The following is a 14,861-nucleotide window of genomic DNA, read 5'->3' as shown; positions in this document are numbered from 1 at the left end:
ATTCTGAAAGGTTACCATTAAAATTTTTTTTTGGGGGGGGGGGTAATTAACTTTAATTTCAAACCCCCTCTCCCCCCCCCCAAAAAAAATTAAAAACTATTACAAATCTACCATGCCAGGACATAGTAGTATTGTTAATAGAAGACTCGCCATAGAAACGCCATTGTTTGTGAAGATGGAAAATCGCCCAAACGATATAGCCATCAATAATTGCTATGAACACGTTTATTGACGACAAAACGCTATAACATCGTATTGACGAAAAAAAAAAAAACTATATTACAAACCAGCGAATTTTCACGACCCCATTTTACATGCTTGTTTTGACGATGGGACCAATGTTTGTTTATTTGAAAAGACAAATAGTTTAGAACTCGGTACCTACCGGACGCTATGCCTGCTCAGCATGGAGAAACATGGACTCTAGCGCTTTGCTTGCAATAGTTGTACAAGACTTTGTTTTGAAAAGTGGAGGGAAATAACTTAATTACTTATAACTAGGATATATATTCTTGTCAAATGCGTGTTAAGAAATGCTAAGAAAAAAAAAGCACCAAGAAATTTCTTTTCTAAAAAGTTTTATAACCTGTTTGACTTTTCAAATCTTTGTTTGGTTCGTATTAATTATATATTGTTTATACGATCAACATGCACTTCAAATTCTTTGATGTATTTACAGGAAAAATATTATAGAGTAAAATAGGTTTACAGGCATTTGTGAGATTTTGGTAGATGAATATAACGTTTTCACATTATTTTGTATTAGGTAATTATTACAGCCGTAAATTGCATATATGTGCCAGTTTTGCCGTACATATGATCCATTATCAACATGTCCCAGCTGATTTCAACGCTGATTTAACGTCACGTTACACGGTGCGAGAACACACACGTTCGAAAACAAGCCAAATTACGTCTTATTATTTTAAATTTTGCAATTATTAATACTAGACACATCAGATATAGTTCTTCAAAATAGTTTACACAAATATACTCTAATTTTTTCAATATTTACCGAATTCGTAACTATAAAATATCTCCTTCTAACCTAAGTATAGGAAGCAACTCGCACTGGCATCACTAAACGTGTGGTTTACATGATTTTAGGAAAGTGTCCGGTATTTGCCATAGACTACAAGTAACACGTGAACACAGGGGAAAAAAACGTAACTCTCTTATGTGAGTGGTATATTGTTGGCTGTACTGACAAAAAAAAAAGTCCTCAAAAATTCAAGCTGAATGTTTTGAGCATGTGCCATTTCTTACAAATATAATATTTTTTTTATATTATGTTTTAGTTGCCACTGAAAGAGTGATTGGATTTCGGTTAAGGTTAATTTTACAAGTTAGGAATAAAAATGTTAGAAGTTCGGCACAATTAAATGCCAAACAGTTGGCATTCGCTGCATGTTTCAAGTAAATGAAAAACTTACGTAATGTTTACAGCAGTGTTCGAAAATATACCTCCTTAATGATTTACCCTTTGGTTGCTAAAATTCACGTATCTAAGTTGAAAGCAAACTTCGTAAAATTCACACCGGTATTTATTATCTAGTCACGAATAGTGAAAATAAAATTTTAAAAAATGAAATGTCCGTTTTTAATTAAAATAAATAATTATGTAAATTCACCATTGTGATATTCAAATAATTAAACTACCTGCACAGAAAATGAATGGTTTATTAGTTAAGATACATTTAGAACACTGCAAAATATTTTGACAGGTCGTTAAAGTAGTTTAAATACATTTAAAAAACGGCATGTAAAGTAAGATTTTTTGGTATAAGGAAAAATTATGGTAGTAAAACACAACACACCATGTTCAGATTTTTTCCCCATAGAATAGTCTATACTCTAGGGAATTACCTTTATCACAAAATTCTCAAAACAGCAATTGGTATATTTGTATAATAAAGTAGTGATTACAAGCATGTAAGTTAGCATTTAAGTATAGAGACCACAACACTTTATTGTCAATGAAATAATTATTAAAAAACATAATGTGTAAAAACCTAATAACAATGACAGCACATATACCTTCATTTAGTAAAAAATTTTTAAATTTTTCGTGAAATTTAACCTTTTTCATGTCTCGCGTATGCATAAGACAACAGCGCATCAAGAGATTAAAATGTCACTTTTGAAAACTTCCTCATGAATATATTTATTAATTACATGTAAGTAAAAAAAAACATATTTTAGTAAGCATTATGATAGCTACATTTAAAATACTGTAAAAAAATTCCAACATTTTAACTGGGGGAAAACAAATCTCAGAAATATATCAATGCAGTGACGCATATTGAACTACCGGTAAAATTAATAATTGCTGATAGAAGCTGTAAAACTTAAATTTATAATTGCTATTTTACATCTTCTAACGATTTTGGATGTTAACATTGTCATTATTAATTCTCAGTAGAGAATATTAATTAATTCAACTTACTTTTATGTCCGACCACTAAGCTTTTTTGGGGAAAGTTCAAGCCTCTGAAATTTTTGAGGAATAAAACGGAATAATTTTCCCTCAAAACGGGAATATTTCTCTCAAAATAGTGGAATTTCTGTTTAGCATATTTCTTAGCGAGTTTTTTTTTTTTTTTTAACTGGAAGTTTGGGCAAATTTTGGTGAATGTTTGATAAATTGTGGCAAATTTTTAGTCATTTTTGGAAAATACTGATCAATTTGTAATTTATGTACCATGCCCAAATTTAGCTTTAAAAAAGAATAATTTGTTTTTAGGAAATGCCTTCATTAATAATAAAAAAAAAACAAATATTTTATTTTGGTTTTCAAACATAAAACAGTACAATAATTAAGTAATGAAATATTATTTTTTTTAGTAAGAACTGCACACTTGTCTGTTGTTATTGGAGCAACAGTTGCAAGGGTGTCGGACGAGATTGTTGGACGGCAGATGTGGCCGCTATGAGGCTGATGCGCCCCGTGGTTGTCAGCCGTGACGCCGCGGCAGATGGCGGTCCAGAGCGGCATTCCCACACTCGCCACTCCCGCCATCTGCGGCCACCATTCTGTTAGAGTGCGTTCATTCCGTTATTAATGGGTTCTTTCGCTGCTTTTTCAAGTAATTTTACTTCATTTTATTATATGTGGGTACAAATAAATCTATCTGAATTGTATTAAGTGTTTTTATTTTTTTATATTAGGTTTCTGACTCATTTCGGTATATGTGGATTAATTTCATTTCCATTTGTATCGTTTCCGCCGCGCCCGAGTACCGTCTCGTGCACACTGGGAGTGGAGTGGGGAGTAGGCGTACACGTGGATATTCTAAATATTGAAACATTCATTCTTTTAACAATTTAATGAATATGATTGGGACATTTAAAGAGATTTTGTAAAATAAAAAATAAAAAAATAGTTCTGTGTGATTTACAAATGCGAGACACACACACACACGTACACACACACACACACACACACACACACACATATATATATATATATATAATATATCTGAAGTTATAAATCTGATGCTGGTGCAATATGGCATATAAGTAACACACATTTCAGGAAACTTCTTATTAAATTTTTACTCAAGGTCAAAATGATACTCATATTTTTCTGGAAACTCACTGAGTGAACATACCAGCCAAAACGCTACTGTGGTTCTGCGAGTTACGACTAAGTGCTGCACTTATAGTTATCGCTAAGTGCTGCGCTGCTATTTATGCTACGCGCGGTATTGCTAGTTACCACTACGTGAAAAGATGTAAGTTTCGATCATTTTAATACTACTAGACACGTACACATATTTTTTACAAATTAAATAGTTCTTTTATTTAAATTAATTTTTAAAAAGTACAAATAATTTTCAAACCTGATGATTGGTAAACTGCCATTATGTACTAGCCTAACCCGACAACGTTGTCCTGCCAGTGTTTATTTATTTATCTCTATATATCTAAAATGGATGGTTTGTATTTAATCTAGGCCCTATAAAGCATTTAATTTGAAACCGTATTCCATCTTAAACTCGCTCACCAAATACAAATCACAGTCATGATCACATTTTGTTGTTACTGAATATAAATGACAGTAAAAATTACAATATCCCAATTTTCATGGCCATCAGATGAACGCGATGGAATTTGATGAAATGCAGCGCCATCTAGTAGCGAGTTATATCAAAATGGATATCGCGAAAATATTATCCGTGTTCAAATATTTAAGTATACCAATTTTCATGGCGTTCGGTTGAATGATATAGAACGTGATGCGTTTAAGCGCCATCTAGCAGCGAGTTAAAATAAAATAAATCTAATAAAAACTTTCTCCATGAAAAAATAAACACTTCGATCAATATCATACATACCTATATAATTTTATTTCTTTTTGACGTGACAACGTCTAATAAATCGATGAACGCCGGCTGCACGTACGAAAAAGTGTCCCGTAACGCACATTGTCCCACTACGATGTGTCCCGTTACGCTCATTGTACGCTTGCGCCGCATCTCTCTTCCACTCGATTGGAACAACCACCGATTTGACTTTTCAATCATGTTTTCGTCGTTTCAATTATTAATATTATGTTTTTTAACTATCGTCCACCGATTATCAGCACAATCGGTACGGTTATTTAAAAATAATGTCGAATTTTCAAATACGTTTATGTACGAACAATGGTGTTTTACTTACAGTTACACATAATAATTTAAATTACACCCGGGATATTTTGCACAATGATTTAAAAAATATTGTAACACATTATACATACGTTTGGTGTATTTGGGATGCGTATTTGTTATAAAATCGCCACAATTGCATATCATGTTGAGCACTGGAATACATAAAAACGTAAAATATTCTAGACGAATTTTAATCACGCCCCAGCGCACCACGAGCGTCTGGGTTGGAGATTAAAGCCGAAATTCTTTCTTAAACTTACTAATACTTATTTTACTAACTGCAAGGGCAAATTTATTAAATTCTACGTTTAATTTCACGACGAACAAACTCCGTCGTTAAATGTGTAGTTGCGAAAAAACCTAAAACATTCTCGACGATCTTGAAGTTAAATAGCAAATATGTATAAAAGTTATAGTTGAAATAATCCCTTCGTTAAAGTAATAAACATATTTGAATTAATGAATGCAAATAAAAGTAAATTTATCAATTAATTTTGTAGATTTCATTTCACCCCTTCTTTGTATCCATACAAAATAGTGATAATTCAATAAAAATGATTCAATTTTATTCATAAAAGTATGCAAACATTTCATCAATGTTTTGTTATGACGTTGTCACGTTAAACTATAGTCCGTAAAGCGACATTACAGATAACCAATTTTTTTTTACCATTGATATTAACAATTTGAAATTCGTGTAAATATGTATCATATTTTGTTGGCAGTTTTTCGAACAAATTTATTTTTACCCCTAATGTTTTAAATTTTGTTAATAAGCAGCATAATAATACTATTTATTTTTCTGAGTCACTTTATCGATTCATAGTCTGGGAGCATGTGTCACTTAAAGGTGTTTGCCCTAAAGGCGTTAGCCTTAATGATGTTTGCCCTAATGGTGTTCGCCCTAACGACGTTTGTCTTGTTAGTGTTGCTCTAAATATGTCTGCTTTGAAAGTGTTTACCCTATAGGCTATAGGTGTTTGTCGGACAAGTTTTTTTTTATTTGCTTAGCCCAAAATCACAAAAAAGCCACGAAAAAATTTTTTTTTAGTAATTATAAATCCCGTTTTTATTTTAATTATTAAAACAATGACCACTTAGAAGCATTAAATATTAGTGTTGGCAAGTTCTAAGAAGGTTTCTTATTTGTATTTTAAGAAAAACTCATTTTGATACTATATATATTATTTTTGCCTGGGAACCTAGAACGAAATCTTCTCCTGTTGAACTTTTTACGAAAAAAATGCAGGCCTACCTAAACCATGCTTCGTGCTGTAATCAGGATATAATTTATTTAATGTCATATCGTTTTTAAAATATTAATTTTCATTTAAATTTAATCTTGTAATTACAAGAAAAACGGGGCATAGAAAATTTAGTAAATATCTATTATTTTTAATGTTACTTCAAATACATTGTCAAACGGTTTTATTTTATGAAACTTAACTGTGCTTATGTATTCAAGTATTGCGCAAATTTATGTAATAAGATGTGAGTGGTAAAATAGGCTTTACAGAAATTAATTTTTTCTCTTTGGTTAGCAGCATTTCCAAATTTTGCAGTTTTTATTTTATGTAATGGTATCTTACCATCCACAACATTTTATCTAACGCAAATACTGAAACGTTGTAATAAAATTTTTGTTTCATAAATGCTTAAAAACTTAAATAAATATCACGTTTATATATCGTCTCACTCGTTACTAAGTTCAAAGAATTGAAATTTATTAAGTATTAATGTATATACAAGCCTTTGTGCATAGATTTAAAGCCAATATTATGTAAAAAAATTCTTATTTTTCGTTTCGGTGTATATATATATCCAAATTAAAATATTAATTACCTCTTTTAAAATGGTTATATTAATTTTAATGTAAATTATTACATACTCTTGACTTCCGGTTTCATTAATTTTAGTTGTCATAGTAGTCTTAATAAATATAAAACTTCCTATTTTTACATAAAAGTATTTTTTTTAAATTCGTGTAGCACTCATCATTAAGTTGAATGTTAATTACGTGCATAAAATTACTTCATTAAACTATTCTTTTTTGTAATAAAACTCTACCCTTTCGTAATTTTTATATTTAATATTGTAATATATTTTTGTAAACAAAGAAAAATCTTGATTTTATTGTTTCGGGGCACAATTATTGTTTCTACTTAGGGTATACTTTAAATATCATGTTTTATCAACATCAGTGATAAGATATAAAAGTATAACAACCATAAACATATATTTTTTTAGTTTTTATTACTTTTGCCTGTAATTACCACATGACACTTACGTTCATATAAGCTATTGGCTTGTATAAATCAAAATCAAAATTCTTTCACTTTTTTTAGGAATGTAAATGCTAAATGTTAATTCATAGAAAATATAATTTCTTATGAGTTGGGCATTCTAAATATCTTACAGCTCACGCAAGTTTTAATAAACAAGTTTTGTTACGGACAAAACTAAAAAGAAGATTGATTATATTTTTCAAACTTAATATTGTTGTTCCACTAAATTATCTTCTAAAATATTTCATTCCCCAAAAAAATAGCCTCTGTTAAACCCACAAAGGCTCAAATAAAAATAATGTAAATGACATAGACTACAACATGAATATTATGAATGTAATGAATGTTAAATAAATAATTTTCACTTTTAAGTTACATTAATATTCATTTTTAAAATTAAATGAACCTTTTTTCACAAAATATATATTTTTGCAATATTTTTCTTTAAATTATAAACAGTTTTATTTTCAAGCTACACTTCCAACAGACGCATCGTCAAAATTGTGTTTGACTACCAGATACGTAACAAAAAAGGTTCGTATATTAATTTATTGAGATACTATTACTTTTTTAAAATTAAAAACCAAATGATATTTATTTACTATATGTTTAGTGTTTTATTTATACAGCGGTGTTTGAGATTGGCCCTTGTCTACCCGGGCACACACACGGTGCGCAGAGCTTCAGGAAAAACAACGCGATTTCAAAAATACTCAAGATATCCGAGTGGGGTCTGCTTACGAAAAACATTTAAGAGTTCGCCGAGGGCCGAAAAGTACTTTTGATTCCGAATTAGGTTTTTAAAATGTATTTTTAGAAGAGTTAAAATGGCTAAAACGCATGTTTTCAGAGTAATTTTTAGGCGTAAAACAACCGGTACATATTCTCGAAAACACTTAAGGGACTTGAATTACCCCTTTATCTTCATTTCTCCGCAATATAATGTTACGGTCACCGCTCAGATCTCACAGTTATCCTGTGACGACGAGAAGACTGCGCGCCAGTCCAGAGGAGACACCGCGCTGGAAGCACCAGCGAGCGTCGCGCTTATCATCCCGCCTCACTGACACACATACACCCCTGACGAGGCGGTTCCCTTGACGTTACACAGTGACGCATCGAGACTGCTGGCGGCTTCTGGAACCGAACTGACGACCTCGCCACCCGAGCGAGATGCGACCACGGCCACTGAAGGCCACTATTAGAAGTGTCCTGCTCAGCGTGAAGGCAGTGCCAGTCGCAGTTGTGTACTTGCAGATGTAGGAGTGAGGCACTACACACGAATCCTATTCTTAATAGGCATTTATTTAAACTTTTATCTTCTTGATATAAACCCCGAGGGATATGCAAAAAGGAATATCTTTTCCAAATTTGAATCTGTATAACATTATTAGCCACTACATTCTCTAAATTATTTTATTGTATTTTGGTTTAAGAGAATAATACTGTTATATATTTTTTATCATTATTTATATAGATTATATGATTACATATGATTAAAAGCGATTATAAATATACATTTCAGCAACATATATTTGCTTACGTAAATTTCCGTTAATCAAATCCGTTTTAAAGCCGGCCCGTATATAATTAATCCATTTTAAGCAGCACATTTATACTCGCTCCGGTGGCGGTGGTTCGATTACCACGCGTAGGAAGAATCACCAAGAAACCTATGCGGATTGTTCTGTTTATCTTTATATAGGATATTTTCTTCTTTCTGCTGTATTAGGTTCTTCCTTATATCCTAAACAGATTCATAGTCTTTATTTACAGGAACTTGCGAGCGATTCAACTCTTCCTCTCAATGTTGCATCATCTTCGCAAATACAATTACAATTATTTCTTGTCCCTTCTGCCATCAGATCTACTCAATGATTTTCCATTCTTGAATGCATTATACTCTTCCGGTCTTGTGAGTGTAACACTAGAATATCTTCAGGTCTTGTGCGTATAACTCTAGAATATGTTCCGGTTGTGGGTACTGGTGCTGTGTGGGGCAGGGGGATACATACAGGAGGTCCAGCGGGGATGTGCGTGGTCGCAGCCACCCTCGCAATCTGCCGCGCTTCCGCCGGCCACATGCCGCCGCACGGAGCCACACGGAGCCACACGGAGCCACACGGAGCCACATGTCGCCCCGGCTGTGTCCGGCCAGGCTCCCACGGCCATCTGACCGCCGTCACGGCTCGCCGCCGCGCGCCCAGGCGCCTGCAACCCGCACTGCACTGCGCGCTTCCCACCCCCCCACCCCTGTCCCATCCCCTCGCAACCGAGCCAACAACACTTCATGTTCGCGTGATTATTTTACAGCTACGTACATTTTTAGATTTTGCTCTTGTTTGTATATTGACAACCAGTGACTTGGAAACTTAAGAATTGACATTCGACTTTAACTTTCAAATATTCATTGCATGAAAACTGTTTTTACGACAGAAAAATTAATAGGTGTATTTTTTATACCTGTCATACGCAGAACATAAAAAAGGCTGAAAACTTTTTTAAAATGTTAAAAAAAATTGCTTTAAAATTGTTATTTTTTAAACATTTAATATATTCGGAATGGAGTTATTTCAAAATAAATAAATATATATTGCGATTTTTGCTTAAACAAAATTAATTCAGCTTTAAACCTAAACATTAAGGCACAAATAAAACCATTTTTCAACACTCAAAATATTACATGGTTAAATAAATGTATTATATAAGAAAGAATTAAATTTTTTTGGATTTATAAATAACTCATGTAACTGTTACAAGGACCAGCGGCGATGCAGGCCGGTCAGTCCGCACGCTAGCCTGTGGGTGGGGCGTGATACAGGTAGCGTCTTTCCCTCCATTACTGCTACAAACCTAAACCGATTACCAGCGGGTAAATTAAGATAAAGGTGCATTGCAAGTCCCTTAAGTGCTTTCAAGAATCTGTAATGGTTGTTTTACGCCTAAAAATTACTCTGAAAACATGCGTTTTAGCCATTTCAACTCTTCTAAAAATACAGTTTAAAAACCTAATCCGAAATCAAAAGTACTTATCGGCCCTCATCTAACTCTTAAATGCTTTTCGTAAGCAGACTCCACTCGGATATCTTGAGTAGTTTTGAAATAGCGTTGTTTTTCCTGAAGCTCTGCGCACCGTGTGTGAAAATGTTTTATGACATTTAAGAGTTTTAATTTTGGATTCCATATCAGAATAGCACAATTTTTTTTAAAATTAAAATAATAGCAAATATTTCTCATACTATAATCTTTTAATTTTTATAATTAACCGATTAAAATTTTCCAATCACAAACTACTAACTAAAGACAAATTAATTAAAAATGAGCGCAATAGAATTAAATGAAAAAAATATTAATATAGAGTTTTACATTTGCACAACTTAAATTTTATATTAATTTTTAAGAAAACGATCTGAAGGCAAATTTGTATAAAAATATCTTTAAAAGTTCATTCTCAATGATACTAGAAGTGCTCACCGAGCTTTGAAATACAGAATTAGCAATTCTTCCAATCATATGTATGCTCCAAAAAATAAACTGCAATTAGTTATTAAAATATTGAAAAATTTTCTTCAATGTGTTTCTCAGATATGATCTTTTGTCTTTATTCCTGGGAAACATGAAGGAATTTAGTAAATATTTTAGTTTTAAAAATTTCTCAATGAAAAAACATTTGTGGAACAACTTGACTACTAATGAGATTTACTTAAGGAATAAACTTCGTAATGAGTAATAAATTTGGAAGTAGAAATGCGAAAAAATAATTATTTGAAGGAAACGCAATTTTTAAAAAAAATTATCAAATAATATTAAATATTAATAAACAATTAAATAACATTCATTACATTTTAATTGTTTTAATTTTGTAATGATTTTTTTTTAAATATTATTAAAACGGTTATGTATGTTCCGGAAACAATCTACTTTGCCGAATGTAATTTGATTTTTGAAGAGCACTTGCTGAACTTGATAATCAGACACTTTAAGTGAATCGTTACAAGTGATGGTGGATTTGTGTAAGAGCTGCCGTATAAAAAATATGTATAATGATCTGCGGAAAAGACACAGATTTTTAAACAAACATGGCTCGATATTTTAGTGGTTTCCGATTCACATGAACCCAAAACAAAAAAAAATGTTTAATGACCGAAATATTAAATAATACATGGCTATTACTCTCAGTTTGTAAACCAAGCTGACTGGCGATAGAGCCTGGCGGGGCCGGGCTGGCAAGGAGCAGAGCAGAGAGCAGGCAGGTCGTGGGAAGCCCTCCGCGCAGGCACAAAGCACCGGAAGAAGGCAGCACTGCGCTGTAAGGAGACACGGCCGCTGTGCGCTGTGCCACTCGCAGCTCATTGAGTGCGGGCCCGCCCACAGCACAGACCTGCAAGCCACCTGCATGCCACCTGCACCGATCCGCTCCCTGCAGCCCACAGCAGTTCCCTCTGAGTCCACCCGGCTCGTTTGATTTCTACATTTTCTTTTCAAGTCTTTTATTTAACAATTTTTGATATATATTTTTAAATTGTTATAAAAGTATAAAACTGTATTTATTCAGACTATTATTAAAGCTGAAAAAAACGGGGGTTGTCTATAAAGTCGGTTTACGGACGATAATTTTACGTGATAACGTCATAAGAAAACATTGATGAAAAATTGCATACTTACTTTTTAATTTTTTCAAATATTATTTACAATTTTTTTGCAAATTTAAATTTAAATTTTTTGTTTAAATATTATAATCGCGGACAATTAGTTAAAAAGCCCGCCTTAACCTGTTTGATGTGATAGAAGATTTTCCTCGCACGGTGGTTGGCCGGTTCTTCCACGCTCGGCTCAGGTGGAACGTGAAAATTTTTCGTGCGTGCAGCCGGCGTTCATCGATTTATAATATGTTATCACGTCAAAAATAAATGCAGTGCTAAAAACCAATTATTATTTCATAGGAGAAACTATTTGTAGCAAACAGCCACTAGATAAGAAGGTATTTATTCCATTAAATAATCTATACTCAAACAGAGCCAAAATTTTTTTTTATAAATGATAAAAATTGTTTTCTAAAATGGTTGAAACCAAAACGGTGAATTCAAGTCTCCTTAAAAGTACAAGTTGAATTTTATCACATGATGTTTTTGATTAAATAAAATAAGAAAACGTAATTATAAAATTATATTTAAAATTTTACTGAAATAAAATACGACGTTTCATTTACACAACACAAAAAAATAAAATTTCATTACAAAGGAATGTCTTGAACTGTTGTGGTCTATGGCTTATATCTGGAAACAACACACAGAAACAAGGACAGCACTTATTGCAGAAATCGTTCATTGAAAAGAGAGAGTGTATTCCCATTAAATGCACACTGCAGACTTATGATGGGACACGCTACAGAAGGAGCACCTCTCTTGTGATTCCTGTTCATTAAAATAATTCTCTTACGTAATATCATAACCAATTACTCTTTTGTAACGATGTCCATGATCTAAAAATTAATAACTGCGAAACAAGTAATCGTTTGACTATTAGGTCCTGGCAGTTTTGATACAGTAAAATTGATCTACGTAATGTGACAATAATTTTACTCTAGAAACCATATTTTAAACCTCATAAACCAGTATCAAAAATATAATCAAAACGCGCATATTATCTTATGTGTGTTTGTCTCTTAGCAATGCCGTGTGTACGTGTGTGTGTGAATCTAAACCACGATACAAATTAATGAAGTGGTGTTTTTTATATTTAAATGGACTACTTCTATAGCACACTTGAAAGTGATTAAAATAAGTTATATATTGTTACTATATCAGATAAATTAAATTCATGACCCAACTTATGTTACTGGTAAATAAATTTATGCACGTAAATGATGCACGCTTATAATATTATTTTTATAACAGTTACAAAAGCAATGGCAAGAGTACAGTGATATTAAGCATTGGCCACAAACCATTCCATATTAATTACGAAATATGAAACAACATACTTTCTTGAACATAAAAGTGTCTTATAAAGTGTTAAGACATGCATGGGTTTAATATTTAACAGACGTCCCACGACAAGCTGAAATGTGCACTTCCGAAAAGCTCTCAAACGGCGTGCACTGACGAGTTGCAGACACAACGCGAGGTGGTGTCAGAGCATGTTTCCCTTCACTCTCTCCGCCTGTTAGTGAGTCACAGTGTGTGACGGCAAGACGACAGAACCCAGCTTCAAGACATCTAAAGAAGACTGGGAGAGGACCAGTATCCTAGACCGGAAGATATTCTAGAGTTATATGCACAAGACCGGAAGAGTATAAAGCATTCAAGATTGGAAGATCATTAAGTAGATCTGATGGCAGAAGGGACAAGAAATTGTAATAGTATTTGCGAAGCTGATGTAATATTCAGAGGAAGAGTTGGATCGCTCACAAGTTCTTGTAATTAAAGAATATGAATCTTTTTAGGACATAAGGAAGTAGCTACCAAATGCGGCAGAAAGAAGAAAAGATCCTACATAAAGATAAACAGAACATCCTGCATGGGTTTCTTAGTGGTTCTTCCTGCGCGTGGTAATCGAACCAACGGATCAAGTATAAATGTGTTGTTTAAAATGGAATATATGCTGACCGGCTTTAAAACGGATTTGATTAACGGAAATTTACATAAGCAAATATATGTTGCTGAAATATATATAAAGTATATAATCGCATTTAATCATATATAATCATATAATATATATAAATAAATATAAAATATATATAAAGGAGTTATACCCTTAAACCAAAATAAAATAATTAAGAGAATATAATGGCTAATAATGTTATACAGAATCAAATTTGGAAAAAAAATTCCTTCTTGCATACCCCTCGGGGTCTATAAGAGAAGAGAACAAAGGTTTGAATAAATGCCTATTAAGAATAGGATTAGTGTGTGACAGCAGTGGACCTGGCTTCTGAGGAGACGGAGTCTCTGACCCAGCCTCAGGTATCCTCAATGGCCGGGAGGGGACAAGAAATAATGGTCAAAGGGCTGAATGTAAAGACAACGGCAGACGCTATATAAGTTTTTCGGGGGGGGGGGGGAGGGTTAGACTGCTGGGTCCCAAAAGCCCGTCTCTTGTGACGAGATGATGGCCAATGGAAGGGAGAGAACTGCGTGCGCCGCGCTCGGGCCTTCTCGGCTGTGAGCCGCCTCAGCCGGGACACGTTTTCCTTACCCTAGCTTGACTCGCCGACTGCCCCTGAAGCGCGCTGGGATTGGTCGCGGCTCGGGTGGGGAGGGGGGAGGGATGATGGTTGGGGGGGGGGAGGTTTTGGCAGCTCGGGTGACCGAGAAGGATGGGAGTCGCACCATTGCCAAGTCTCACAATGTTAATGGTTGTTTTGATCTGGGAAGGGGAAGAGTAAGAAGGATGTCACCATGGCAGGCTTGGGAAAAAAATACAAATTAACACATAGGCGTGGACGTGCGGCGTGTACTGCAGCAGATTATGAAATACACTTATAAAAGATTATTTATGAAAGTTCCGACGGTAAAAATTCGAAATTGTTTACAATAAAGTGAACCTGAAGGAATTAGATCTATTTTCAGAACTGAAATACTTAATGTGATAGATAGTAGGAGTAAGAAATGCGATTTTTATGTTGAAGAGATTCCCAAGAGATAGATTGGGTTGTTGCGAATTTCAAAAATAAAAAAAATAATTTGCATATATTTCAGATTTGTGTATGTTATCTTTCGTTTCATTTTAACATAGCTTTTAAAATAATTAGTTGTTATTTGATCTATATAGTACTAGCTAGGGCTGGCATGCGTTGCAATGCTAATACAGATATTTTTGTAATTCGTTTGAAGTAGGTCCACATATACAAAGCATCCCTCTAACTCTCTAATTCTCTATCCCTCTCTATCTTTCTACATAAATCTCTATTTCTCTATTTACA

At 33.5% G+C, this 14,861-nt stretch overlaps 1 protein-coding gene across 1 annotated transcript in view; it reads left to right on the top strand.

Annotated features, from left to right (window-relative positions):
• The first annotated feature begins 9,708 nt into the window (after window positions 1–9,708).
• The window catches only part of LOC134542732 (nuclear receptor subfamily 2 group E member 1), a 48,242-nt gene continuing 43,089 nt past the window's right edge, over window positions 9,709–14,861 (top strand). The window contains exon 1 of the mRNA XM_063387226.1: window positions 9,709–9,718. Coding sequence (XP_063243296.1) covers window positions 9,709–9,718 — 10 coding nt within the window. The remainder of the gene's footprint in view (window positions 9,719–14,861) is intronic.

The sequence above is a fragment of the Bacillus rossius genome, assembly GCF_032445375.1.
Source record: "Bacillus rossius redtenbacheri isolate Brsri chromosome 9 unlocalized genomic scaffold, Brsri_v3 Brsri_v3_scf9_1, whole genome shotgun sequence".
In the NCBI taxonomy this organism is placed as follows: Eukaryota; Metazoa; Arthropoda; class Insecta; order Phasmatodea; family Bacillidae; genus Bacillus; species Bacillus rossius.
The sequence above is the reverse complement of the archived record's forward strand: the minus strand, read 5'-3'. Positions and strand labels throughout refer to the sequence as shown.